The 26,257-nt window shown below is 52.0% G+C and overlaps 1 protein-coding gene across 1 annotated transcript in view; it reads right to left on the bottom strand.

The window, feature by feature from the left end:
* The window catches only part of CDH23 (cadherin related 23), a 213,113-nt gene that overhangs the window by 104,358 nt on the left and 82,498 nt on the right, over positions 1 to 26,257 (bottom strand). Inside the window, exons 7-9 of the mRNA XM_074591549.1 lie at positions 14,669 to 14,863; positions 11,854 to 11,982; positions 4,545 to 4,623 (exon numbers count right to left, since the gene is read on the bottom strand). Coding sequence (XP_074447650.1) covers positions 4,545 to 4,623; positions 11,854 to 11,982; positions 14,669 to 14,863 — 403 coding nt within the window. The remainder of the gene's footprint in view (positions 1 to 4,544; positions 4,624 to 11,853; positions 11,983 to 14,668; positions 14,864 to 26,257) is intronic.

The following is a 26,257-nucleotide window of genomic DNA, read 5'->3' as shown; positions in this document are numbered from 1 at the left end:
GCAGTCTCCCGTTGCCCATCCATCATGGCACCTGAAATGTGTCAGGCAGGCAGAGACTGAGGCTGGGGCACCTCGCACAGCCCCGGTTTAACCCTTTTACCCCTGGTTTAACCCTTCGCTGCCTGCTCAAGCAGCACAGGTCACCTTCACATCCTGGTGCTGGGAGACGTGAAGGCTCCTGACCGTCCTGGAAATAAAGGAAACCCAAAGTTTAGCGAGCAAAGTGTGAGACCGCGGTCATACAAGACATTTTCTTAACAAGAGCTCACAGGCCAAAGTCCCCCCCCGCCTATTAATTAAATTGCCGGTTAGGTCACGATAAAAATCCTTCTCCTAAAGGATTCAGATTCCCCAACACCCCAGGCGCTGTGCAGCAGCGGCAAACGTGAAAACACACTGCCGTCTGCAGGCCTGATCCTGCCGGGAGTGCCGGGGCCCTCCGATTTCCACTGGGAAAAAAATCAATCTCTGTTAGAGCGGAGAGTTCCCCGAAATGAAAAGCCTTATCTAGAGCAGGTCGTGTTATACAACAAGTCACTCGCTTTGCCTGGGAAATGAAAGATGATGAGGCAGAGTCCCCGGTACAGAGGCTATCTCCATAAATCTGCCGAAAAGGAGCTGCGGATTACTTCACTGGATTAATTATCCGTCCTTCAAACAGAGCCCTGACCTCAGCGGCTGAGCATCTCCAACCTGTAAGCGCAGCCGGGGGACCGGGGAGGGAGGAATTTCGCGGGGCTCCAGCCCCGGGATGCCTGCACCATCCTTTTTGCCTGGGGAAAGCGGCAGAAACACCCGTCGGAGCGATTGGGAATCCCCAGCACCGAGTGGCTCGAATCGCGAGGTCTCAATGTGGATTTCTTTTTCCCTGAGGTGTCAATTTGGGTTTCTTTTTCCTTTTCAGTGGTGACCCCGCTTCTTGCAAAGCGCAGGGCGAAAAAATAAAGGGCGCGTTTTCATGGGGTTAAAAATCCTCAGATCGGAAGGAAGAGGGAGAAACGACTGGAGGGCTTTTTCCCTATAGGACATGGGAATGATTCCCAGTGCAGGCAGCCTCGGCTGCCCCGGCAGGACAAGGTAGCCAAAGCTGCGACACAGCCCGATCAGCGCTCCTCCGTCATTTCAAGCTTAACAGCTTTGTAAGCTGGCGGCATAAAGTTGGGTCTTAAGTCTTCTTTTATGTGGTTAGGGTTAATCTTTTAGTTTTATTGTTTTCCTGTCGTGGGAGGACCTTGTGCAGGAGATGGCCGTATAAATAAGAGCTGCTGCAGTATATCCCACGGCGCAGCTACCCAAGGGCTGGAGCCGAATAGGACACCGGCAAGTCCGAATTAATTTTTACACCCCGCCTCCAAATCATACCAATGCTTTAGGTATTAATACCAAAGAAGTGATAAATGGCTCTCGTTTATCAGCTTTCAGTTCTCTCGCTGCTGTATATTCAACTCCAGCAGGTAAAATCAGAGCTCTGTGCCCAAAAGCCTGGGAGAGGCATCACCCATCCCTACCGTGAAACGGGAACAGCATCGCCGCCACCTCCCCTCGTGGAAGCGAGCCGAAGAGCCAGGTATAATTACTACCTCCACCGACCATTTTCGCTTTTGCTTACGGTCGGTTTCTAATTTAATTTGCTTCCCTGTTCCCATATGTTAGACTGTTGTTGCTTTTTTTTTTTTTTCTCTCAAAATTGCCATAAAAATTTACCAGCTCAGGCACAAAATCTGCTCGCTGACCTTTACCATCGTGATTGAGGATAATGACGAGTTAATTAGGCTTTACCTGCCTGCCAAAAAAAAAAAAAAAAAAAAAAAAAAATCGCTTGCCTTGGGTGAGCAGGATTTTGGAGGCTGGTTCCCATGTCCGGGCTCTCACGCATCAGAAGGTAGCATCTTCTTTCAAAAGCAAGAGGAAAATCATGGAAAGTGTAAGAAAATGCCTTGAGCAGAGCCGGGGAGGCACTCACGCTCCTGCTGACTTCAGGAGAAAAAACTGTCTGCCCCACAATCCTGTTTTCTTTAAAATTTGCCCTCGGCCACAACCTGGCAGCCAAAAGGAGCTGGCGAGCTCTGGCAACCAACTCAACTCAAAGCGGGAGCGGAGCATCCCAAAAACTGGCTTCGGGGGTTTTGGGAAGGTCTGCCTGAAGCCGAAGGTAGGGTGAGGATGAGGAGGAGGGAGGAAGTGACAGCGGGTGCCTGCAGTCGTCCCTCGGTCCGTCCGTGGGCTGATCCTTCCCCGCTCCGCAAGATGCTGGTGCCGACAGGAGGAGGAGGGCTCCTGGCCAGTTACAAAAATGCTCCTCAATTCTTATTTTTGGCCAAAAAAAAAAAAACCCAAACTAAAAAAATAAAAATAATGCAAAGCATTTTAATCACTCTTTGATGTGTTCTGCCCGATTCTCCGATAGGAGAGCTGCCCCCTGCCAGGCGGCACCGGGGACAGGGATTAAGCTCTTGGCATAGACAAGCAGATGCCAGGCTGTTTGCACTGATCCGCCCGCCTGTCACTGTCACCCCGCTGCCACCAGGCTCCCGGGGCATGCCTGGCTCCTACCACCATCCCCACCAGCCCTAATGGCTAGGTTTCGACTACTCTGGCGCTGAGCCAGGGACAGAAAGGGACTTGGTGGCTATTTCGCAGGAAAACCCGAGAGAGACACGAAAATAAGAGCACGTGTGAACATTCCAGGTAAAAATCCAGCGTCCAATGTCTTGCCGCCCTGATTCAGCAGAGCAGCCATGACCATCCGAGGAGCAAAAAGACCATGAAGCGGGTGGGTGCGTTTAGCAAATTAACCCTCTATCGATAGCGCGGTTATTTCTGTAAGTTTAAGACACCTCTTGGAAGCCCAGAGCTGTTTATATTGCACCAGGGCCGACAAGGGAAAATTGGATACCGGCAGCATACTGGGTCAGAAAAATGGCCCGTGGCCATCAGCAGCTGCCCGAAGGAGGGTGTACAAAGAGGACAAGGACGATTCCCCGGCTGCTGAGCATCTTTCAGGCTTTGAGCTGGGTGGGGATTTTGTCAGCTGAAGGCTTTGGCCGCCCTCGTGGCAGTTCAGCTGCAACCTCAACCACAAAATTAGCCTGAGGTTTCAGTCCAGTCTCCAGCGAAAAAAGGCCCGTATTAGCCAAAAGAAAGTCCCTGCTGCACTTTGGCCAGTTGATACACACAATCCAGGAGGAACCTTGCATCTAATTCATGCTGGGGGAACATTAGAATAAATTGCAGAGGGAGTTAGAGGAAGAAATAATCCTTGCGTCTTCAAAGGTAGACTGACCTGGATACTTGCAGTCAGGATCAGCGGACTTGAAAGTCAGGGTGAAATCACCTTGACCCCAGAGGTTGATTAAAAGAGCGTTTGAAACGGCTGGGCTTTGAGGAAGAGAAACCGGGGAAATTATTTCCACACGTGTAGGTGGAAGGAGCTGCCAGCCAGCCCCCGAAGCATGAGGCACCGCAGGGAGAGGAAGCACTGCTGCCATTTCTCGCCGGGAAGGATCCCCCCCACCCCGGGAAGCAAAGCCAGAAACAGGGTCACAACCCAGCCCCACCAAGCTGGTCCCTTGCTGCTGGGTCAGCCCGAGCATTCTGTCCGTCCCCAGGGCACAGCGCCACCAAAGCAGCGTCTGAGCGCAGCCCAGCGAGTGTCAAAGCCTGCCTCGGGTATGGTAGAGGCGCGCTGACCTCAAGGCACCTTAAATGAGACGGGTACCGGGCTCCAAAAAATTGGCCTTTCCAAAACACAGCTATGTTTTGCATGGAAACACCCACCCAGACTACCCTGGCTCTTTTACCATCAGAAGATGACCACAAGCTACGGACCTAAAGCAGCCAAGCATTGCCCAGCGAGGATCCACGGGCGACGGGCTACACCAGTATCAGCGAGCCACCCATGCGCGCTGGGAAGGGTTCCCTGGGCTCCAGAGCAAGGCTGGGAAGGCAGGATCAATCCATGTGGCCATCAGGAGACAGAAACCCTCCACCGCTCTAATTCAGCTTCATTCTCCATCCCTGCGCCCTCGCAGGTCCAACCCCCTGCCTCTGGCAAGGCTTTGGGAAGCCAGCCCTCAGCACGGAGATTTTCGGGAAGCGCCACAGAAACCACCAGGAGCCCTTCAGCGTGTAACCAGTCCCATTCCCTCCCTAAACAATAACCACCGCACCGCCAACGAGAGTTTTATGCCTGGCTCTTTGCAGGTCTCCTCCATGGCACTGTGAGGCGGAGACGTTTGTGGTTCGCCATTAGGACGGAAAGGTTTCACCATGAGATCTTGGCAAATTAGTTAGAAACAGCGCCCGCTGCTCGAGGAAAGGGAGGTGCCGCGAACGCCGCACTCCGGCAGCGCTGGAGGTAAAAACGTTCAGTTGTAGCAGTAGGCTACGGCAATTGCCAAGGACAAATCAAAATAACAAGCAGGACAGTCGAGGAGAAACTTGGCCAAATGCGATTTCCCAGGCATGGGATGTACAAAGACTCATTGCAGGGCCAGCTCCTCCAGCCCCACTGGGCTCCCCACCACATTTACCCCTGAACTTACCTGAGACGATGGTGTAGCCGATGCCCCGGGGACGGCCCTTGTCCTGGTCGATCGCCGTTATCATGCGCACGGTGGTACCCTGGGGAGGGAGAGGAGACGCGTGTTACAGCCACCCCGGCCGAGCACTGCTGGGCCTCGCAGGGTGCCCAGCCGAGGCACTGCACCTATCACCGCGGGGCACGCGCTTGGGAAAACCTGTCCAAGGACGAGGCACGCCATGGAAAAGTCCCATCCCAGCTTCTCAGGGCAGTTCAGGCTCACCACTCATCGCTCTTGTGCAAGCTGCAAAACTCTGCTAACCCACCCCAGGATGTAGCTAGTGACGCTGAGGGTAGGACCAGCAGAACATGTCCTCTAACTGACCCACCCAGCAGGCTGAGCTTGACCACAGAGGAGGCTTGGACCAGGGCAAGTGTCCGTAGGGACCGGAGAGAGTGCCACAAGACTCATTGCCCGTGCTGCTCATCCCTGGCCCAGAGAATGAGGATTTGAAGCAAGGTCAGCGTGGTGAGCCCAGCTATGAGTGCTCGAGGCAGAAGAGGAAGGAGGGACTGAAGGTGCATCGATCAAAGGAAAGCCAGGAGGTGCCTCCTCACAGCTGCACAGGCTGAGCTCTGGCTGACAAGCAAAAGCTTATGCTCCTCCATGGCAGAGATTTTCATCCTGCCGTCCCTTGAGAACCAAAGGCCACAATTCCCTCTCACCACGAGCTTCAGCACTGGTCACTAGACCAGCGTTATCTACCGCTGGCTTCCCAGTTTCAACTGGTCCTCTTCTGCCCCTGCGTTCTTCAGATGAGGTACCCCAGGCAATGAGGGATGCTCACGCTGGCCATCAGCATCCAGCTGCATAACCAAGGGAGCTGCAGAGATTTGAATTGAAACCTTTAAGGAGGAGGATGGGGGATGGACAGATGCTGAGAACAGCAGATTGCCCATGGGCAGGAGCTTCTGCAGCTACCAGCTCACCCACCTCACCCTCCACCCTGCAGGACAGACCTGTTTCTTACAGCAAAGCAGACAGATGCATGAGGCCGAGTGTCCCCCCAAAACCAACGAAGAATGTAAGAGCGACCCCGAATCCTTGTTTAGTTCTTTAAATAAAAACATCCTGTGCTTATGTCAACTCCATAAGCTGTACTTCCCCCGCCGCACTGCAGCGAGCCCATGTGAATACAAACACAGCCACATGCACATAATTAATGTAGTGTGAAAAAATTTACAACTCAGCTGTTCTTGTTTTCATTGCTTCTTTTCCCACTGTTAATAAACCCATTTTAATATATTTTTTTTTTAATTTTTTTTTGCCCGCAAAGGAAATGTCAACAGAGGCGTTTGCATATCTAACAAGGGAGCACAGCGGGACAGCAGCATGGCGTTGGCCCTGCAATCCATCAGCTGAGGGCCACGGGGAAAACTGCTGTGGACACATCACTGGTGGGAAGCGGGGACTTGCCGTCTCCCTGGATTTCGGAGCCATGCCCCTGCGGGCTGGATGGAGATGTCTTGCCGCTGGCTGGCCGTTAAGAAGGCTCCCTGGGCCAGCCGGATCTGCCCCTTCCCTGATTCTCTGAGGGCATTCCGATAGACTCCTTAAGTAAATCCACGTTATTAACCGAGAACATTAGCCATAAATCCCAGGTCACTGGCCTTTGAGCAGCACTCGGCTGGCGAGGCTCAGCAGCTGCTGGAGAGCCTCTAAATCACCGACAATAACTGTCCTTTTCCAAAGGAGCGAGGACTGCTAAAAACCACCAGAAAAGTAGGAAAGGAGTGAGTGGGAATGCAGAATGAGGGATGTGGCAAGGAGGGCATGGCAAAGCAGGGGGGGGGGGGGGGGCGGAAAGGAGGAAGGCGTGTGATCCAGCGTGCTCTCTCCCAGCCTCTTGTGCTTTGATCATCCAACCCCACGGGGCGGGCGCGAGCCCCCCTGGGCTCCCCGGTGAAGGGGGAGCTGCTGCGTGGCATGGGGCGGTGGGCGATGGCGCTGGGTGGGTCTGACAGCTGGCTCCTTGCCTGTCAAAAAGCCGGGGAGCGGCACAGAATGATAAGTGCCGCCTGCTGCGCGGCACGTTCCGAAGGGGAGGCAGCTGCGGGAGGAGGCAAGGGCCCCGGCGATGGCCGAGGAATAGCAATCGGCACGCCGACGCCGGGGCCGCTTTATCTGCAAGAAAGGTCCCTCTTCCAGCAGCCGAGGGGAAAGGCTGCCGGGAGAGATAAAAGGATGAGCGCAGATGTCACAGTCAGGAAAGTTGGGGAGGGGAGGAGGGGGGGAATCTCAGTCAGATATCTCAGCAGCGTGTGCCATAGAGATGTCCGTAGGAAAGAAATTATCCAGACATCTGATCCCAAGAACGAGGGCTGCAAGTAAGATTCGCCTGGTCCTCGGCTTCCATGCTGCTGTTTTCTGAGACTGGGTATCCCCCTCTTCTTCTTGCAGCCCCCATGTGTCTCCTACACAAGCCCCTTCACCAGCCCATCCTGGGATGAGCCACACTTCACCAGGCACCGTGAAACAAGTGGCAGAGCGGGGCTGAGCCCCTACTGTTCCTGGATGCTGTCTCCTGGCACCACACCAGGGGCAGGGACCTGGGCACCTCCTCGCAGCCCGTCTGGTTTCCATCCTTCCCGCCAGCTCCTTCACAAGAGGTTTCCAGTATCCACAAGACTGGCAGATCCCAACTCCCAGGAACGAACGATCCCTCCCGAAGCATCCGCCCAGTGTTTTAGGACAAGCCTTTATGCTTCTGGGGAAGAGGCGGAACAAGCGCCAGAGGATGGGCATAATGCTTATCCATGTAGCTAGTGGCAATTTCTGGGTTTCTAGCGAGCGGTGACAGCTGACGCAGCCGGCCTCGGAGCACAATCACTCAGCACGGTCAACAGGAAGGAGCATTCCCCTTCAGCACACGTCTGAGTGAGACGGGGAGATGATGTGACGCAAAGCATGACGCTAAAGCCCAGGCTATACTCATCTCTTAGTACCTGCGATGATCACGAAGCATCTTGCCCACCACAGCTGCAGGGACAACTAATCAGAAAGGAGAGACAAGAAATGGGAAAACATGCAAAACCAAACCCCTTGATCATGGCCATCCCGCAATGGCAGAGATTGACCTCTCGCCAACCACATCTCAACAATTTCCAACTCCTCTTCCAAAACCCTACCAGACCACAACTCTATTCCTTTGGCTATCTAGGTCCTGGCACGGCAAGGGCAGGAGACGCTGTGCTCTAGCTCCCATAGGCAGCCAGCTGCACCCCTAAATTGGAGGGCACCTTCCCTCCGTCTCTGGCCAAACACATCTGGCAAGGCGTCCACTTACTCACGGAAAACCCAAGCTGACATCCAGCGCTGACAGCTCTGCCCAGGGCTCTCCCCAGGTATTTGTGGCATGAACCTGCGGCTCTTAAAAACGCTCCCAAATACTCCTGACGTTTTTTCAAAGCAAGGAACAACTCGGCTGCCTGCCACAGACAACAGTGGCTGCAAGGAAAGGACACGGGTGGTGGGTACAGACCGAAGCACCAGAACAGAATAACCCACTCCCTCTAGGGAAGGAGGAAGAAGGTTTAGAAAAGTAATAATCTGGAAAAGCCTATGCTTAAAAAAAAGGCAAAGAAAATAAAGAATGGCACATTATCCAAACAAAATCTGAGGGTTTTTTGAAGAGGGGCAGGGGTAAATCAATCCTTTTTTAATAAAACCCTGAGCTTTTAATAAAGTGTTCACACTGATGGGCTGGAAATATTGTAAGAAAGAATTAACTCGGAGCTATTGAGACTCTAGGGCAAAAATAGCACTGATTCTATGTTATTTCTTTAACCCAAGGAGTTTGTGAAGAGGAGGGGGATGGTGCTGAAGAATTAAAACTGTTTCAGTGATATTTGACGCGTATCTGCTCCATGCTCTCGCAAGGGAGTACCACTGCTGGTCTCGGGACCAAGCACCAGTGGGGTTTGTCTCTCCTCTCGCCTCCGTGGGGCTCCCCCTGGGATAAAGCACACGTTCACAGGCCTCAGCTTGTCTCCTAGGTAGCAGATTCCTCCTCTTTCACCCCCAAAGTGAAGCTGCGATGCTGCCAGGACCATGCACCAGCTGAGATCCAAAAGTAAGGGCTCATCAGACCATCAGCATCTCTGCAAGGGGAAACGTCTCCTCTTCTCCAGCCCCTATTAACCTGTCTGGAGAACATCAACGTGCTGTGAGGACAGACACGCACAGACTCCGAGGATGAAAAATACAATGCCGCCAAGCTGTAGACAGCTTTGGGGCACTTGGGTGCCCTGGGAGAGACATCTAAGGAACGCTGAGATGATAAACGGCATCAAGAAAGAAGATACAACACCTACAGGGACAGAAAAGTCTCTTCCCACTGCATCCTCTTCCTTTGCCCGATAAGAAATTTCTTTCTTCTCAGTGTCCGAATAAACACGTGCCCAAAACACATCTAAATTATGCTACCAGATCCTGGCTGGAGAAAAATAACAGCTACAATGGCACTTCTCTCCCCTCCCGTGCCCCTCCACCCCTTTTTCTTCTCCTTCTCCTCTTACAGGATTAGGGACTTGAAAGGCAAAGCGCAGCCCAGCGTTGCAGCAGCAGGAGGAGGGGGGAGCGCTTCAGAAAGCTGCCAAGGAAAAAAAAAAATCCTATTTCTCACTTCTTAATTCCAGTCAATTCCAGTCAAAGGGCTGATAGAGATCTGTTTGCGGTAATTTGCTGCAGTTTATCCACTCTTTTCACCTTCTATCGGCTCTTCACTGACGGGTTGGCTGACATGCTGTTACTCGAGTGAGGAAATTAAAATTTGATGCAATAATCCCAAATAAGAAGGATTTTATTAGGTAATGTATACACTTCAGATGAGGTATTCTCGCCTGATACATTGATAGAGGAACACAGACATGCTGTGCACCACAGATAAAAAGAGAGGCAAGAGAGAGACAGAGAGCGGGTGTGTGGAGCAGCAGCAAGTCTGGGATGAAACGCCTTGAGCACGCCTTGGCCTGCTGGGGCAGACGGCAGGCAAACGTCACCCACAAACGCACCGTTGGCTTGAGCTGGAAGCCTTGTTTTGGGACACGTTGGCCGAGCCCAGATTCCTCAGCCAAATTTGCTGTTATCCTTTCGGTAACCAAGCCACTCTGTAGGGTGACAGCGACTGGCTCCCTCGGGTGGTAGGGCAGAGCTGGTGAGAAGACTTCCCGTGGGGAGATGAAAATGCGCGTTCAACGCCCATGGCTTGCCATAGCAAACCACGTCCTTCTTTCAGCAGTGGAGATTTCTCCCGTGAAGGATGGGACTTTGGGTCGAAACCAGAGAGCAACAGCACTCAAAGTACCACCCACGTTCCGCAGTCTTCCTTTTTACCATGTCTCCAGTGGCACCTATCCATCTTGGATATCTCCATGCCTTTGGAGACGTTACATGGGGCCAAGAAAATCAAAATCTCATAGAATCTTCATGGTTGGAAAGGACCTTTGAGATCATCGAGTCCAACCATACACACACAAAAAAACCCCTACAATCTATGTCACTAGAGCATGCCCTGAAGTGCCAAATCTAGACGTTTATTTTACATATATTGTTCTTACTAGGAATTCAGAAGAAATAGGCTCCCTAATGTGTTTCTCTCTAGTCCCCTTTTCATAGAATCATGGAACCTTCATCTATCATAGAATCTTCTCTAAACCGGTCAGAAAACTGCCAAGAGTTCAGTGAGTGCTCCTTCATTCGTTTCCTACGTCAGGTTACACAGCACCTATTTGCTGCTTTGCCTACTGCAAACAGTCCCGTTCTGGGAATAACTGTAATGCACGTTGCTGTATCAACACAAAGAGATCATTAAGCTGCAGCCTTATTACATATCATTAATCTGAGAGAGATCCCCTTCTCCTGGATGCCGGCTCACTCCAGGCAGGTGATGGAGTCTATAATTTTTGATACTTGTGGGAATTCCAGTTGCATAATTTCATCTAAGGCTTTTCCCACTAGTTAAGGTTGAACGAAGGAGCGTTTTTGCTTCCCTGCAGCTCGTGCTGCCCACCACAGAAATACCCCTGAATCCCAACGGCACTGAAACTCATTGAAACTCTCACTTCATGAAAGTAATTCACGAAGCCATTTTTTGGCTGTCTTCAGGCCGGCAGACAGGTAATGTGCTGTCTGACCGCGGGATTTGTGACAGTAGGACTCAGCCCTATTGATCCAGCACTCTGCGTGCCGTCAGAGCCAGCACTGTGCTTCAAAGCGAGTAAAAAGGCATAAAGTGAAGCGAGCTGGAGTTCCCTCTACCCCTGCATGATCTAAGCCATCCGGCGTTTGGGATCCAGCACACCAGAGACGTTAGGGGATGCACGTGCGGTATGGATGCCTACCACGCCGCCATTTGAGGACAGAAGGTTTTCCCATCCATATACAAAAATATTTGCCCTCTAGACAAAGCGATGGGAGGCAGAGCTGTGCTTTGGGAAGGCGGATGCTGCTGCCAAGGGTCGGTCCTGGGGCTGAAGGTCCTGGGCACCCCTGCTGGGAGCAGAGCTAACAACAAAGCCAAGGCTGCCCACCACGCTCCCCCGCTGTCTGCTGCAGGGGGGGTGGGTGGTGGAAAAAAAGCCCTGCTGTACTAAGAGACCGGGAGACGTTTTCCACAAACAGCGAGTTTGCTGACAAACCAAGTTGCAGAAGAACTAAAATGATTGGATCAATTTGGCAAAACCTGGGGGAAAATGCTCAGAGTGCTGAAATGGCTGATGATTCTGGCATTTTCAAAATGCCTCATTTCAGGAACGTTTACTTTTTTCTTCAACTTTGCTATTAGAAATGGCATGCATATACGCTGTGGGGAGGAAATGGGGTGACTGTGTGCTAAGAACAACAGAAAACCTTTATAAAATTTAAAGAAAATCTTTAGGCAAACACTCTATTTGGGTTTCAGGCTTCCTACACCTCCTTGCTTAGGCTCCCTTTTTAAAAAAGAGCGTAAAATACTTGGGAGCTGGCTTGAAACACATTGTTTCGGAAAGAAAAAGCTTTGCCTCTCTTTGAGTGCCCTTGGGATCTCCTGATTCAGAGCATTTGCACTTCAGCATGGAAACAGGGCTCGTCTTCGCACCCAAGCCACAAAGGTCGGGGCAGAGCAATGCCAATGGATGGAAGGAAGGACAAGTATCTCTGCGAAGAGAAGGCTTCCCTCCAGCTTTTTTGGGATACCTTGTGCTTTCTGCCCCGTACCCTACTCCATCCTCCCTCGGCTCCCGGCGCAACACCGCAGTCATGGACATGGGAGAGAAAGAGCAGCCCTTACCGGAGGCGAGTTCTCGTAGATGTTGGTGCTGTAGGGCAGGTTGATGAAGATGGGGTCCATGTCCTGCACGTCTGTAATGGTGATTGCCAGGTTGGCCAATGTAGACAGCGGCTTGTTTTTATCTTGGTCCTTGAAAAACACAAGGGTTGGCAGGGGGAGAGAAAAGATTTCTATCAGAAACACAGAATTATTCAACAGCATTAAGTCTCTCACAGTTGTAGTTGGGTCAAAATTTCTGCCTAGTCCAGGTAATCATCTCTTTTTCAAGCTACCTGCTGGAATTATTGTCCACAGTGCAATATGCATTTCATTCCAGCGTTAGCACTTTTAAAGTAAAGCAAGCACCAATTTAGTTTTCATCACATTTTGGGGTGAAAAAGAAGCAATGCTGCTCAACATATACTTCAGAATACAAATTCTCTCCTAACGCAGATACGCCCCCAGGGCACCTCCGCACCGCGAGACCCAGGTGTGGTTGCCAGCAGACTCTCGTACCAGCACATCGCGGCAGCGCATCTCATCCCCGCCAGCGCCGACGCCTCGTCACAGCTTGGGCTCTGTCGGCTGGAACACGACAAATCCCACAGGCTCCCTCACGTTTCCACGGCTCTTCCTAACCCTGCGGGCTGCGTCGCAGCTTTATTCTTTTCTGTGATCGCTGCTCTGAGCAGGAGCATCATCGCCCTTACACCCCACCGCAACCCATCGGGATGGAGCCTCAAGACCCTTCTCCACGAGCGCTTTCCCAGGGAAAGGCCCTTCTCCAGCAGCCAACTCAACAGCAGCATGGGCTGCCACCAGCTTGTCCTGGCAGTGCCCTGCTGCCACCGGTTCTCTTGCTGGAGCCTCATCCCGTGGGTGCTCGAAAGCAACCCTTTGCTAAAAGGGCAGAGGCAAAGAGATAAGGCGCAAAGGAGAAGAAAATAAAACTCTCCTTACTCCCTAATCAAGCACTGTGGTGAAAGGCGACCATTAGAGGTTACCGCATGCTTCTGCAAAATGGTTCTGAACAGCGGCAAGGACTGATTGCCAGGAGATTAATGTTAATTTAAACCGTATTCAACAACACAGCTCGTACATTATCCTCTTAACCTGCAGGCCTCAGCGTTTATGGCCTGGATGGATGCTTATTTCCAACTCGCCCTCCGCTGTTAGTGTTATCAGGTTGAAATCTTTCGTTTCTCCAGATAATGTTTTTTTCCCCCTTCTCTTTCACCTCTTTAAATTTTTGTTAGGTATTGCAGGTAGCACTGAAAAAGCAAGCACGTTTCACATTTCCTCACCTTCCCAGCCTCTTCCTGCCCTACATCCCCGGCATGAAATGGCTCCTGCCTTGAACCAAGGCCCCACGGCTCTTCTTGCAGCCACACCGAATTCACCACATCACCCCCGTTCCCACTCCGGACCACGCAAACTCTCCATCAGGCAGGCAAGAGACTGCATTTGCTCTTCCAGCTCCCCCTGTGCTGGCGCAATTCTCATCCTCCTTCCCGGACTGAGCTTTGTCCCAGGGTTTCTTGTTGCCTTTCTGCTAGAAATTACCAGCGCCCTGCGACCGAGCCCAGGAAATATTTGGAGACTTAATATTTAACTCCCTGAGTTGGAAATCACTGGAAGCCAGCAGTGTATTAGGTAGCAAGTGCCAGATACACCATTTTATGTCTGCTGGGAACTGCTCCTGGGACACGGGGCTGGATGGAGCTGGATGGACCTAGGTGGCGCCCCAGCGTCCTTGAGGAAACCAGAATGGGACATGTGGAAGAAAGGCATGTTTCCATCAGGGATTGTGTTTGGTCCCAGATTTTCTAACCTGCTAGACAGCTCAATGGCACGTCCTGGGAGAGCGCGTCGGCGACATAGACTGACTTGGAAAAAAAACAATGGAGGAGGCCTCTTATCACTGGAGTATTTAAAATAAAATGAGGTATGTTTCAGAAAAAATAAACTTCTGGGGAAAATTCCACTGCCTTGAACATGAAGGGAACGAGCTGAAAGGTTGAGCTGTTTGCCTGTGGCCCTGGAATCTGCGAACTCCCAGCCTCCGTTGGCCATGAAGAGCAAAGCAGCCTGGCGCGGCCCTCCATGTCCTCGTGACATTTGTGGCTCTGCATCAAGACAATGATCTTGATCAAATCACATGCTTCAAGAGCTCCAGCCAGCTGCCTGGAGGGTTGGGAAGGGTTCCCCCCCTCTCCTGAATGCACAGTTGGCCAGATGTATTGTAGGGCTGAATTTCACCTTCCTCTGTTGCATCTGAGATGGGAAAGGAGCCACCACACAGAGAGCCTGCTTGTGCGGTGCTCCTCACTCACACGCTCCCTATGGAGCTCTCACCAGATTTAACACCAGGAAAGAAGTTTCCCATAGGGGTGTGACAAGAATTTGCCATGGTGGCCACCTGGACCCCCTCCCAGGGGTCCCCTCTGGCATCGGCTGTATAGAATCATAGAACAGAATCATTGAATTGCCTAGGTTGGAAGCAACTTTTCAGATCATCGAGTCCAACCATCAACCTAACACTGATAAAAACCATCACTAAACCATATCGCTAAGCACTACGTCCACTCGTCTTTTAAATACCTCCAGCGACGGTGCCTCAACCACTTCCCTGGGCAGCCTCTTCCAATGCTTGATAATGCTTTCAGTGCAGCAATTTTTCCTAATATCCATCCTAAACCTCCCCTGGTGCAACTTGAGGCCATTTCCTCTTGTCCTACAAAACCACCCGTTATAAACCATGACGGACCGGGAACGAGCCCGGAGGATTTAATGGGCCGCATGCCTCCTCTCCTGCAGCAGGCAGGAGAAGACTCACCGTCGCGTTGACCTGGAGCTGGTACGCCTGAGTCACTTCATAGTCCAGCTCCCGTATCACTGACACAATGCCGCGACCGCTGTCGATGGCAAAGAAATTGGAAGGGGGCTGGAAGGAGTAAAGCACGCTGCCTCCTGCCCCCTGGTCCGGATCCGTGGCGTTCACTATGAAAATCGGAGTGCCCACCGGTGTATTCTGGAAATAAATCAAAAAAAAAAAAAAAAAAAGAAATACATCAGTAAAATTGTGCACCAGCCTATTTTCCCCATCCAACGCACATCAGCAATTTCCTTTGCCCACCTAAAGGAATATCTAGAGACCCAAGAACTTCAGTCCTATATTTTTGGGACATTTATAAGTTATATAGTTGTTTTCTTTATTACAGTATTGCAGCAGCTATAATAGTTGTTACACACTTATAATAACAGTTATACAGCTGTGGTCAAGATGGCACTCTATCACAAACCCTTATTTTCCCAGACATCACAACTTTCCAGAAAAAATTACTCTTTTTGCTGAAACTTGTTTTCTGCCCAAAGGCACTTTTATTTTCAACGTTGATTCCCTCTCTGTTTTCACCACGAGGCATTAAATGTAAGAGAGCCTCTAAAAAAAGACATTAAATGCAACACAGAACTTTACGTAAAATTCAAAGTTGTAGTTTCCACAGCAACTACAACCTGGCGCGATTAACGCAGGCATTAACAGTTAAATCGTCATAAATCTGGAACTAATCTACATGCATAAAATATGCAGCTGAGTGCACAAAATCAGCAACGGCAAATGCAGTTTGGCACTTCTTATTGTTTAACTTCACAGAAGGGAGAACAATTATCCATTTTTGGTGGAACAGCTGCATGTTCCTATGCAAATCTTAAATGCATATTCTTGTCTCTCTAAAGGCAGAAGCACAAGACCGCAAGCAAAAAGGCTTTGCTGGGGACCCAGGCTGCAGGTACACAGGGATCGCGACCGCTTGGGCAAGTCCCTATGTTGGTAGCACGGTCACAGCCACGTTAAGGGCTGACGAAGAGCTAAAACTTGAAAGGGAGACAGCAAAAGGTCAGGAGCAAGATGTGACAACAGCTGGTTACGGCCAGTTGGGATAATATGGATTATTTCTGAAGACCTCTTCCCAAGCCCTTGCATTTTATTAACTTCATTTGTACTAAATTATTTGTTCTCAGCTCACAGAGAAGTATCAGGAAGGTCAGAAGGAGACTTCAGGAGATGCAGAGCTCAGAAGATGGGGCACTGGTTCCAAGCGAAGCTCCTCCTGCAAATGCTTGGCCAAAGCTGAGCAAGGAACTGAGCCATTTTCAGGTTTTTTTGGGAACCACAAAGCTTGCAGTGAACCACAGCAAGGCTGTCCCAGCCCAGCCCCTCCGTTAAGAAAGCATGAGAAACCAGGACCCCACACTTGGAGATCCGATTTAACTAGTTTAATACTGGGTGATGGCACCATAAAAGAAGCAAAACACCTCAATTTCTCTTAGTGAGGCTCAGGCCAGCAGAAACTTGCCTTGAAGGCGGGTGGCAGGACTTGCTGCGAGCTGGGTCAGGAGGAGCCCAGGGCACGTCCCACAGCTCTTGGCACCCTCACACCTGCCTGACCTGGCACCCAGCCACGCAGGGACGCTCCGGCAGCTGAGCTCGCCTCAGGCTCCGGCAGACCTCCCCTTATTTCAGCGTCACTTCTGCCGAAGCATGAGAGGTTGCAGTTCCCCCCACCTAGACTTTTCATTTGCTTTCTTCCCCCTGCTCCCCTTCCCCTCTCTAAATCAAGCTGCTAAAGAAAGCCTCGCAGGGCATGGCCCCAGGATTATTTTTTAAAGTGCCTTCAAGTATTTTTTTGCGATCAGCAATCATAAAAGCATAAAAGATATAGCTAGAGGGGACCTCAAAAGAGAAACCTGTCCCCATGCTACACCTAAATCTTTCCCATCCTTAAAGCCTCCCAGTGATGGAGATGCCACAGCCTTCCCAGCCCATTTGTCCCAGCATTTTGCCACCCTTTGCCTTACAACTGCTCATTTTCTGGCACGCTTAACCCACATCTTGCCCTGCTGCCATGTAAGCCCTTGAGTCTGTGCCAGGCACACAGCACGTTAATCCTGGCTTGTGCATTTGGGGAGCTCAGGAAGTGGTCAGATGGGGCTTTGAGCAACCTGGTCTGGTGGGAAGTGTCCCTGCCCAGGGGAGGGGGCTTGGAATGAGATCATAGAATCGCAGAATGGTTTGGGTTGGAAGGGACCTTAAAGCCCACCCAGTGCCACCCCCTGCCCTGGGCAGGGACACCTCCCACCAGACCAGGCTGCTCCAAGCCCTGTCCAACCTGGCCTTGAACCCCTCCAGGGATGGGGCAGCCACAGCTTCTCTGGGCAACCTGTTCCAGTATCTGAGATGATCTTTAAGGTCCCTTCCAACCCAAACCCATGATTCTATGGCTTGGTCAGCTCAGGAGGCGTGTTGGGACAGAGCAGCCCTTCGTGGGGGGCTCTGGTGGGTGTTTGCTTTCTGAGTGTGCCCAAGACACCTTCTGGGACAGGACTAGAGCATCTCCCCACCCCTCTTAGGGCTACCTGCCTCCCCCCCAAGCCTGGAGCATCCCGCAGCCCTGCTCTCCCTGCTGCCAGGGCGCTGCTTCCACAGCCATGGTCCACACGCTCCACCAACTGCCTTCTCAAATTCCTCCTCCAGAGCCACCGGGGTATCAATGTCAGGACCAAGAGCATTACAAATTAACCATTAACGGGGGGAGAAGGGGGGAGGCAGCGACAGCGTAGATGCAGGGTTGCACCGACGAGGTCTGGGGTATATTGTCCCCAGGAATAATACTATTCATAAGGATAAAGCTGGACTTGATGAATATGTTTCCTCTTCTTTTTAAGTGCCCCTAGCCACTCCTTTTAACATGCAAATCCTCTCTGGTCACCCGTGATTATGGGGCTGCTCGGCCCGGTTATGAAAGAGGAGAGCTTGATTTCCCCGGCATTGTATTTCATACAATAGCCCAAAAGCAGGCTTTGAAGAGAGTTCATCTCCTCGTCCTTCCAAAGGAGAAGCTGCCTGGAGGGACACGGAGGTCACCAGCTTTGGTGCTGTCAGCTCCGGCCCCCGCAGATGCCGCCTGAGCTCTAACTTGGCGATTACCTTATTTTTATCCTTATTTTACAGCTCTGCTGACCAGGTCCCGCTGTTGGCCAGGACAGCAAAAATCCATACAAGCCGGGTACCAGCTCCAGACAGAGATCTGGCTGGCCCTGGGAAAGGGTCACGGGCATCAATACCAAAGCATCAGAGGGGCTGGGAGGGCACCTGCAAGGATGAGGATGGGGGCACGAGCAAAGCATGGTGTTGGTGAATTTAGGAGGGGAGCAGAAGGGCCCCCAGGCAATAGGAAGAGCGTTACAGGAGCTCGAAGCAGAACAGCACGGTCGAAGAGGGGGAAAATCCCTGATAACTGCCCAAAATACTCAGGTACTGGGAAAATTTCACTATGGAATGCGTGCCTTTACTCCCAAGAGCCGAGGTCAAAGGACGCAGACCTGTAAGATGTGCTCTGGGTAATGCACCTTTTTTCCCCAGCTTAAATTCAAGTTAAAAAAAACCAAACCAAACCAAAACAAGCAACCAACAAAAAAAACCCTAACCTTCTGGCAAGGCAAAACCAGCTGCGGGATGCAGACATCACATATTGACAGTCCTCCAGGAAAAATGAGGTCTTATTTTCAGTGTTCGTGCCCAGGCAGGGCACAGTCAGGGCTCAGAGGAATTTCAGATCATCTGCCTTAAAAAGCTCAAGAAGTATGTCTTCAAAATCCTCTCGGCGTTTTTGGGTCAAACCGGCTCAAGATATTCCTCAGCAGGAGGCTGACGTCTTTATTTCTCAAAAGATGTGGCCCATCATCTAAACAATGGAGCAAAACCTCTGCAGGAACAGAAGGGGCTGGGTTTGCGTCTGGTGGTAAATAACAGGCAAAGCCCCGTGCCAAGGCTAGCTCAAGACCGTCTTTCTGCTTTTTCAGCATTTGGCCCATTTATAGGGCTCTTCCACTTGTCCCTCCTGGCTCTTCTGCCTTAGTAAAGATTAACCGTGGCTGCGCTTAGCTCGCCCACAGGCAAAACCAGCAAATTCTATCTTTTCAGTCCAGAAAAAACAAAGCAAACACGGGCAGACGACAGCCTACAGGTGCTCGTGGCAAACAGGTGAGTTTTCTACACGAGTCGCCAAATTTCATCATTTTTCAAGCTTTCGCCTCCCTCCAGCAGTCAGCGGTGGAGCTTCACTCCACCACCAAAAAAAAAAAAAAAAAAAAGAAGTGGTGACAAAACTGTGTCATATCATTAAATCTTTGTTACGACGCCAGCAGATGCAAGACAAAAATAAACGCGCGGACAGATGCCTCCTGCGGAGGAAGAGGAGGGCGAACGGGAGCGGGACCTGCTCCCAACCTGTCTCCATCACCCCATCCTTCATCCGACGGCTCAGCAGGAGCCAGGTCCAGCACCCAGGTCCGCCCAAGGCAGCTCCGGGAGGCAAGGGGCTCCGCTGAGCTGCATGGGCTGGGGATGCAAGGCAGCCAGGCTGTCCCCCATTTTGCAATAAATGAGTAACGCTCCCTCAAACTCTTGTAAAAATCTTACGGGAAGAAGTTGAGGGGTCCTGTTTGCTGGAAAGAAATACGGAATGGTAATAGTGTGTTTGACACCCGGCTACCCAAAGCACCGGGAGACCAAACCAAAACCAGCAAGAGCCCAAACCTTTAACCATTGTGAGACTACTCTGTTTCAGTGGATCACCGGTAGCAAGGGTAAAGGTAGGTTAAGATAAGGAATGAACAACCCTAAGCTCCCTGTGCAAATACGAAAGGCTGTTCCTGCACAAGGAGGTGGCAAAGGAGAGACCAAGACCTTACCTCTCTTGTGCCGACGCAGCAGTAGGACAAGGCAATAGGAACTTCCGAGTGACCAGAAAGTTGTGTTTCTGTCCAAAAGCTCTCATGGGTATGGACCAAGCATGGCCCACCGCAGCGAACCCCTCCCCTGGTCTGGGCTGTCACCTCCCGGGCCACCCGCCAGCACGAGTGACCAGCCACAGACGTGTCCTTTGTTAACCCTGGTACGTCTGGTGGGTGTCCCTAGCTGGGACTCCAAAGCCTTACACGATATTTGCAAAAGGGCAGAAGAAGAGGTTATCAGAAAATGGCATTTTTAAAAATATTTACACCCCCCTCTCTGGCCACGCCTCTAGTCTTTAATATCTTGTTATGAATCCTGCTACGAAATGCAGGAGCAATAAAGCTCCTGATGGATGCTGCTCCGGCGCAACGTGGCAATACAAGGCGGTCGATACCAAGAGGAGACGCATCCTGCGGAGGTGCGAGATGTCCTACCAGGCAGATTACACGGCCGAATGGGAGGGACGCCAGGCAGGACTCCCTAAAAACCTCAGAGCACAATCTTCTCTCGTCGGCCACCGAACGTTCCCCGAGGGCTGCAGAGCCGGCTCTGCTGGGGCGAGGAGAAGCCCCAGGGACCAAAGCAGGGCAGGACCTCACCCGGCACAACAGGGAATGGGGATGGGCTGGGTGAGGAGGGAAAAAAACCTCCCAAATCAAGGAAAACTTTAGGGACACACACACAATTTTTAAGGCAGACGTCAAGAAAAGGCTGTTTTGGAGAAAAGCCAGCGTCCCTCCCGTTTCACCTGCCCCACGGCGCCTGCTCCCGGAGCGTATCAAACCCCCCGGGCCATCAGGCAGCCGCTCACCCTGCACACAGGGCAAGATTCACGCGGCCTCTTCCAGAGCTTTCCACCAGAGCAAAACCATTTCACGGGCCACCAACACCTCCGATGTGCTGTGATCCATCCCATCTCCTCCAACGGGCCTGACACTAGCTGCAAAGGGCTGAGAGGGGGAATACGCGGCACTGGCTTTTTATTATTTTTTTTTACAGCTGGGTCAGGTAGAAATGAAGGTGGGAGATGAAGTGCAGGAGATGCGAGAGTTAGTTCCTCAGCCTCTCCTTTCCCTTAAATACATCCAACCTACAGACAGGCTCCGCTTGGGCGCTAGAAATATTTATCTGGGGATGGTCCCTGCAAGCTGGCTGCCCATCAGCGGTGGCTGGCCAGGAGGAGGACCTCCATCTGACCTCCCAGGGCAAAGTCACCCGTCAGCGCCCCAGCAGAAGCTGGGAGCAATGATTAGGATGCGGAGGCGCGCGTGCCGTACCCAGGCAAATAATGTGGAAAAACGGCAGGCAATCTGGCCCAACAGCTGTCTGAAGGTCGACGGGATGAGAGGAGGCGACGCAAACGGGCCGGGGGGGGCATCCAGCGACCGACTGAGCTGCCCGCGCTATGATCTTCCCGTCACCATCAAAACCATCTCACCAGCCTTATTTCAGGTCCTGCTTTTGTCCCCATCCCCGCCCCCCCAGCGCTGCCCCTGCGTCAAGGCAGGAGCTGACTGCTCCCATCAGGGGATGCTTCGCTGCTCCGTGCTCCTGTTATATCGCAGGTCAACCTATTACTCTTAAATAATTCCCTGCTGCTCTCTTCCCGGCGGCTCTTTTCCCCCCTCCCCTGTCTCTTGGCACCGCACAGGAGCTTCGTGCTCCGCTGGAAGCCGGCTCAGCCCTCCCTCTGCTCCCCCATCCCGACCCACAGCGGGGCAGGAAGGGGGGCTCCATGCCTCCGGCTCAAGGCAGGGCACCTCGGAGGGGCTGTGAAACAGAGCTGACGCTCAATCCGAGTGCTCTGCCACGGCCAAAATCCCAGCTCCCTCCTTCCGGGGCTGCCCCGGGGCAGATTGAAGTCACCTATTCCCATCCGGGTTTATGTTAGCGGCATGGAAAAGCTGCAAAAGGCAGGCTTGGAAGGAATGCCAGCCCCTCTTCCAGGCTCCTCTGAGAGGGAAAAACTGGCCCCGAGTCCTGGTTTCCCTCCCCAGGCTCCATCTGGGAAGCGGCCCCACTGCCGGACCCGCTCCCTTGCTGCCCTGCCAGCTCTGAACGCTCCCAGGGATGCGCGCAGACTTCCAATCCCTCTAGTCTTTATTACACTTTTAATTACATTTATTAATTGCATTACTGCTAGCCCGAGCCAAGCAATTTCCAATTTCAAAGTTTGATTTTCAAAACCTGCTAATTTCCTTTTTTTTTTTTTTAATAAATTTTTTTTTTGGTTGAAATTCACCCTACCTTTCAATCAGCTCTTGTTAATATGTATCTCTTGTTGCTATCTCTATTAAGTGACCTCCCTCATTATCGGGTGACACTGGCAAACGGCCACCGCAGAGCTATAATTCAATTGAGGGGCTTTTGAAAACAGCATAAACACAGCTGGAACAGACGCTTTAGTGGAGCTGGAGACCGAATTAGCGACTGGGTAACGGCACGCAGAGCCGAGAGCGCCTGTTCCCGGCGGACACATCCCGACCCAATGCACGGCACTGAGAGAAAGGGACATGGCAACCAGCAAGCCTGCGGGGGAATTCGCCACCCTGGCAGGACGACAGCGCTCAGCAGGCAGAGGGCAAGCGGCCACGGATGGGAGAGGATGCTCGGGAATCCCGCGGGGTAAAGCCACTCGCTTCTTCCAGCCCAGAGCCACCCTGTTTCCCATCGGTGGTGATTCTGCCCTTGCCACCGCGGGGCTCGGGTGGCTGATGTACAGCGCAGTGTCCCTAAAAGCTGGGCACAGAGTGGCTCTGCCACCTCTCCTTGTGGCACCCGGCCCTTCCACAGCACGTGGCTTGAGGGATGAGCCCAGGAGAGGCAAGAGAGGGCAGGTGTGAGAGGAAGGAAATGCTAAGAAGACAATAAAGAAACAAACAACTTTCCTCCTCTTATTTATAACTTCCCAACTATCTCTTCCCGGCAGTGACACAACAAGTGGGACCTGTCACCCCCCTGATCTCCACTCTAGGGAGCAACAGGCTCAAGCACTCATCCAGAATGGAGTTACGTTCGACAGAAAAAGCGAGGGGGCGAAAAGCTCTATATGGCAGAGCTTTAATTTCCAGCTTCAGGGGCAAAAGGAGCCACCTGCCCCAGACCATGGCAAGGGCAAAGCTTGAGCTTGCACCGGGGCTGCACCACGACCTCCATACCCAGCCAAGCCACCACAGCCAGGGGACTGATGCTCTCCCCACCCTCCAAATCACACAATCACAGGCTGGCTGGGGTTGGAAGGGACCTCTGGAGATCATCCAGTCCAACCCCCTGCCCGAGCAGGGTCACCCAGAGCAGGTTGCACAGGAACGTGTCCAGGCAGGTTTGGAATGTCTCCAGAGACGGAGACTCCACCACCTCTCTGGGCAGCCTGTGCCAGGGCTCTGCCACCCTCAGGGTAAAGAAGTTCCTCCTCATGTTTAGGTGGAACTTCCTATGCTCAAGTTTGTGCCCATTACGTCTTGTCCTGTCGCCGGGCACCACTGAAAAGAGCCTGGCCCCATCCTTCTGACACCCACCCTTTAAGTATTTATAAGCGTTGATAAGATCCCCCTGCAGTCATCTTTTTTTCCAGACTGAAGAGACCCAAAATCCCTCAGCCTTTCTTCATAAGAGAGGTGTTCCAGTCCCCCACTCATCTTGGTAGCCCTTTGCTGCACCCTGTCCAGCAGCTCCCTGTCCTTCTTGAACCGGGGAGCCCAGAACCGGACCCAGTGCTCCGGCTGTGGCCTCCCCAGGGCAGAGCAGAGGGGGAGGATGACCTCCCTCCACCTGCTGGCCACGCTTTTCTTGGTGCTGGGTCCCCCTGCATCCCCAGCCAGCCCTGCCCCGCGGCAACCTCCTGACGGCAAGCAGCCAGGATGCAGCCAGGGGGGTGAAGCACCGAGAGAAAGAGTGCAAAGAGAAGAAAGCGAGCTCCACGCTGGCTTTCAAGAAGCCATCCCATCCGCGCTGCCACCGGTTATTCAAGCAGACAGCCAGCTTTGTCTGTCGAAGCCCATTTCCCTCAACAGCCCCTATTTCAAGGTAACTCGAGCTATTACGCTGCGCCCCGGGTTTGCGTTTGCTGCCCCGGATCTCAGGAGACCACAAGCGGCTCCTCACAGCTCCGCCAGAAGCAATGAAGAGGAGCAAAGCTGATGTTACATACTCCGCACAGGGAAAACCTTGTGGGAACCTTCCCAGCAACCAAAAAGCCGCCAAGACGGACCGCTACGTACAGCCACAGGAGCGTAAATTGTGAGCACAGAAGCACAGTCGGAGAGATTAGGAAAACCCGGATGGGGTTGGTCATTCTGCCTTCGGAAAAAGACATGGATGGGGAGAGCACCGGCAGGGCCAACACAGTCTACCTTTACATTTGCAACCTCCTCCAGTGAGACACATCTCAGCACGTCCCATAACTCCTGCCAAAGAGAGCTGAAGACGATGGCTGAGGCGCTCGCTGGACTGTTCCCGATGATTTTTGGCAGCCCCGCAAACACCCAGGAGCAGCCGCAGCCCTGGCAGAGCAACCAATGGGATTTTTTCAATGGGAGCAACTTCTCTGCTCCATCAGCCCCAGGGGAAATAAGGAAACCCTCAGCATAGCCCTTGGCTAATGGGGAATTAAAGGGAAGCAGCACCATTAACACCTCCCACAAGACTGACAGACAATAGGTGCTGCTCTATTCCCTCTCTCCGCTTTCTACCAGACGACAATCTTGGTCAGAAAAAGGCAACAGAATCAAAGTCAGGTACATCATCTTCTCTAAGCCATGTGACTTGGTGCGCTGGGAGATTGATTAACTCATAGAAGAATTCCAAATCAACACAGTCAGCTAGCATATAGCCCTCAAAATACAACTGTAAACAAGGAATATTATCAGGCAAGTGTTATTTTTAATGGATTCTTGCCAGGAACCCGCAGGTCTTTGCCCATTATTTGACATTTTTACCAATCATCTGTAAGAGCGAAAGCGCAGAGGCTGGGAGATGGGTAAACAACAAAGGGCATAGACCATCGACATCGAGCAAATTGCTGGCAACTGCTTTGAACCAATATCTGGTTGTTTTTTTTTAACGTGTAAATGCAGAATCCTATACCTAAACCAAAAGACCACAGCTCTCCTAGGAAGGGGGATCACCCTGTAAAGCAGTCTGTCTCCCACCGACCTGGGGAGGGACAGAAGGGTGGTGAAGCAGCCACCATTTCATTAACCCAGCGCCCGCACCCAAATCCCGTTGGGAGAAGCCCCGATTCTCTCCCATTTCTGCTTCCTGATGTCCCTCCCTGCAATACTACAATTCAGCTGCAAAACCAAGCCAGCAGTGGGGCTTACCGCTGCCAGCCAACATACATTATGGCGTAAGAGAAGGAATCCCTTTTCCAATTTCTGCTTGGGGGTGATACCATAAACTGGGCAGATCCTATTATTTTTTTTTTATATATATCACATTTTATTTGCAGTCACCACTAACTTTCTAAACCCACGGAGAGGTCGAGAAGGTGGGTGAAGTTGATGCACCAGCCTTAGGATGTCTGGAAGCAGCGTGCTGACCTGTCGGAGCCGGGGAGGATGGGAGCGGAGCAGGCTGCCGTGCCCGAGTCTAATTAGTAACAAGGGTTACTCTTAACAGCAGCCCGTCCCCATCGCTTCGGCTGGGTAACCCTTGCCGCAAGAGGTGCCCACCAGCACCCCCATGGCAGCCCATGGGGGCCACGCTCCAGGTTGCAAATGACTCCCATTAAGGCAGAGCGTTAATACAATGCATTACAAATGAAACCCTAGCGCCAGGACACTGGCAGCATTGCTTCTACTTGATATTAATTGGGTGACACTTTCTTTTAATGGTACATTAATTAATGCAGAATATCAACGGAAGTGCGCGACACCCGCATTAATACAAATGAATTCATTATCATCGGTGTTATTACAAGAAATGACAAATAAATCTGTAACAGTGGGGCCCTTCAAATAGTAGCCACGAATCATTAGCTGTTGCATTCATTTATACTGCAAATATCCACATGCAATCTGCGGGTGCTCATCTACTCACACGTTCCTCTCCAGGCCAGCCAGATTCCTCCCCGGCTCTCCAGCCACCCTGAGCCACCCTGGAGGAGGGAGCCAGAGGGACAGAAGGAGAAGAATCATGATAGAACATGTTGGAAGGGACCTCTAAAGCCCACCCAGTCCAACCCCCCTGCAGTGAGCAGGGACGTCTTCAACTAGATCAGGTTGCTCAGAGCCTCATCCAGCCTGGCCTTGAGTGTCTCCAGGGATGGGGCCTCCACCACCTCTCTAGGCAACCTGGGCCAGTGTCTCACCACCCTCAGTGTAAAGAACTTCTTCCTAATGTCTGGGATCTGTTTTCACGTCAACTCACTGCCAGGACTTCTCGCTACCTCCTCTTAACCCACATGCTCTCCATAACCACCTGGAGCCTTCAAAAGACCCTCTGATCTGGCACATTTCTTCTGTGAAGAGGACCACCTTCCTTTCCTCCACCTCTTGCATGACTGTTTCAGCCAGGCAGAGAGAAACCTGCCCGCTTTACCACCTTATTTATGTATTTTACTGCTGGTTTATCCCCTGGTTCAGGTAGAAAAGCTAAAAGCACCTCTCGCAGCACAGAGGGGCTCGC

The sequence above is a fragment of the Larus michahellis genome, chromosome 6, assembly GCF_964199755.1.
Source record: "Larus michahellis chromosome 6, bLarMic1.1, whole genome shotgun sequence".
Classification (NCBI taxonomy): Eukaryota; Metazoa; Chordata; class Aves; order Charadriiformes; family Laridae; genus Larus; species Larus michahellis.
Note: the sequence above shows the minus strand (reverse complement) of the source record. Positions and strands in the feature narration are given on the sequence as shown.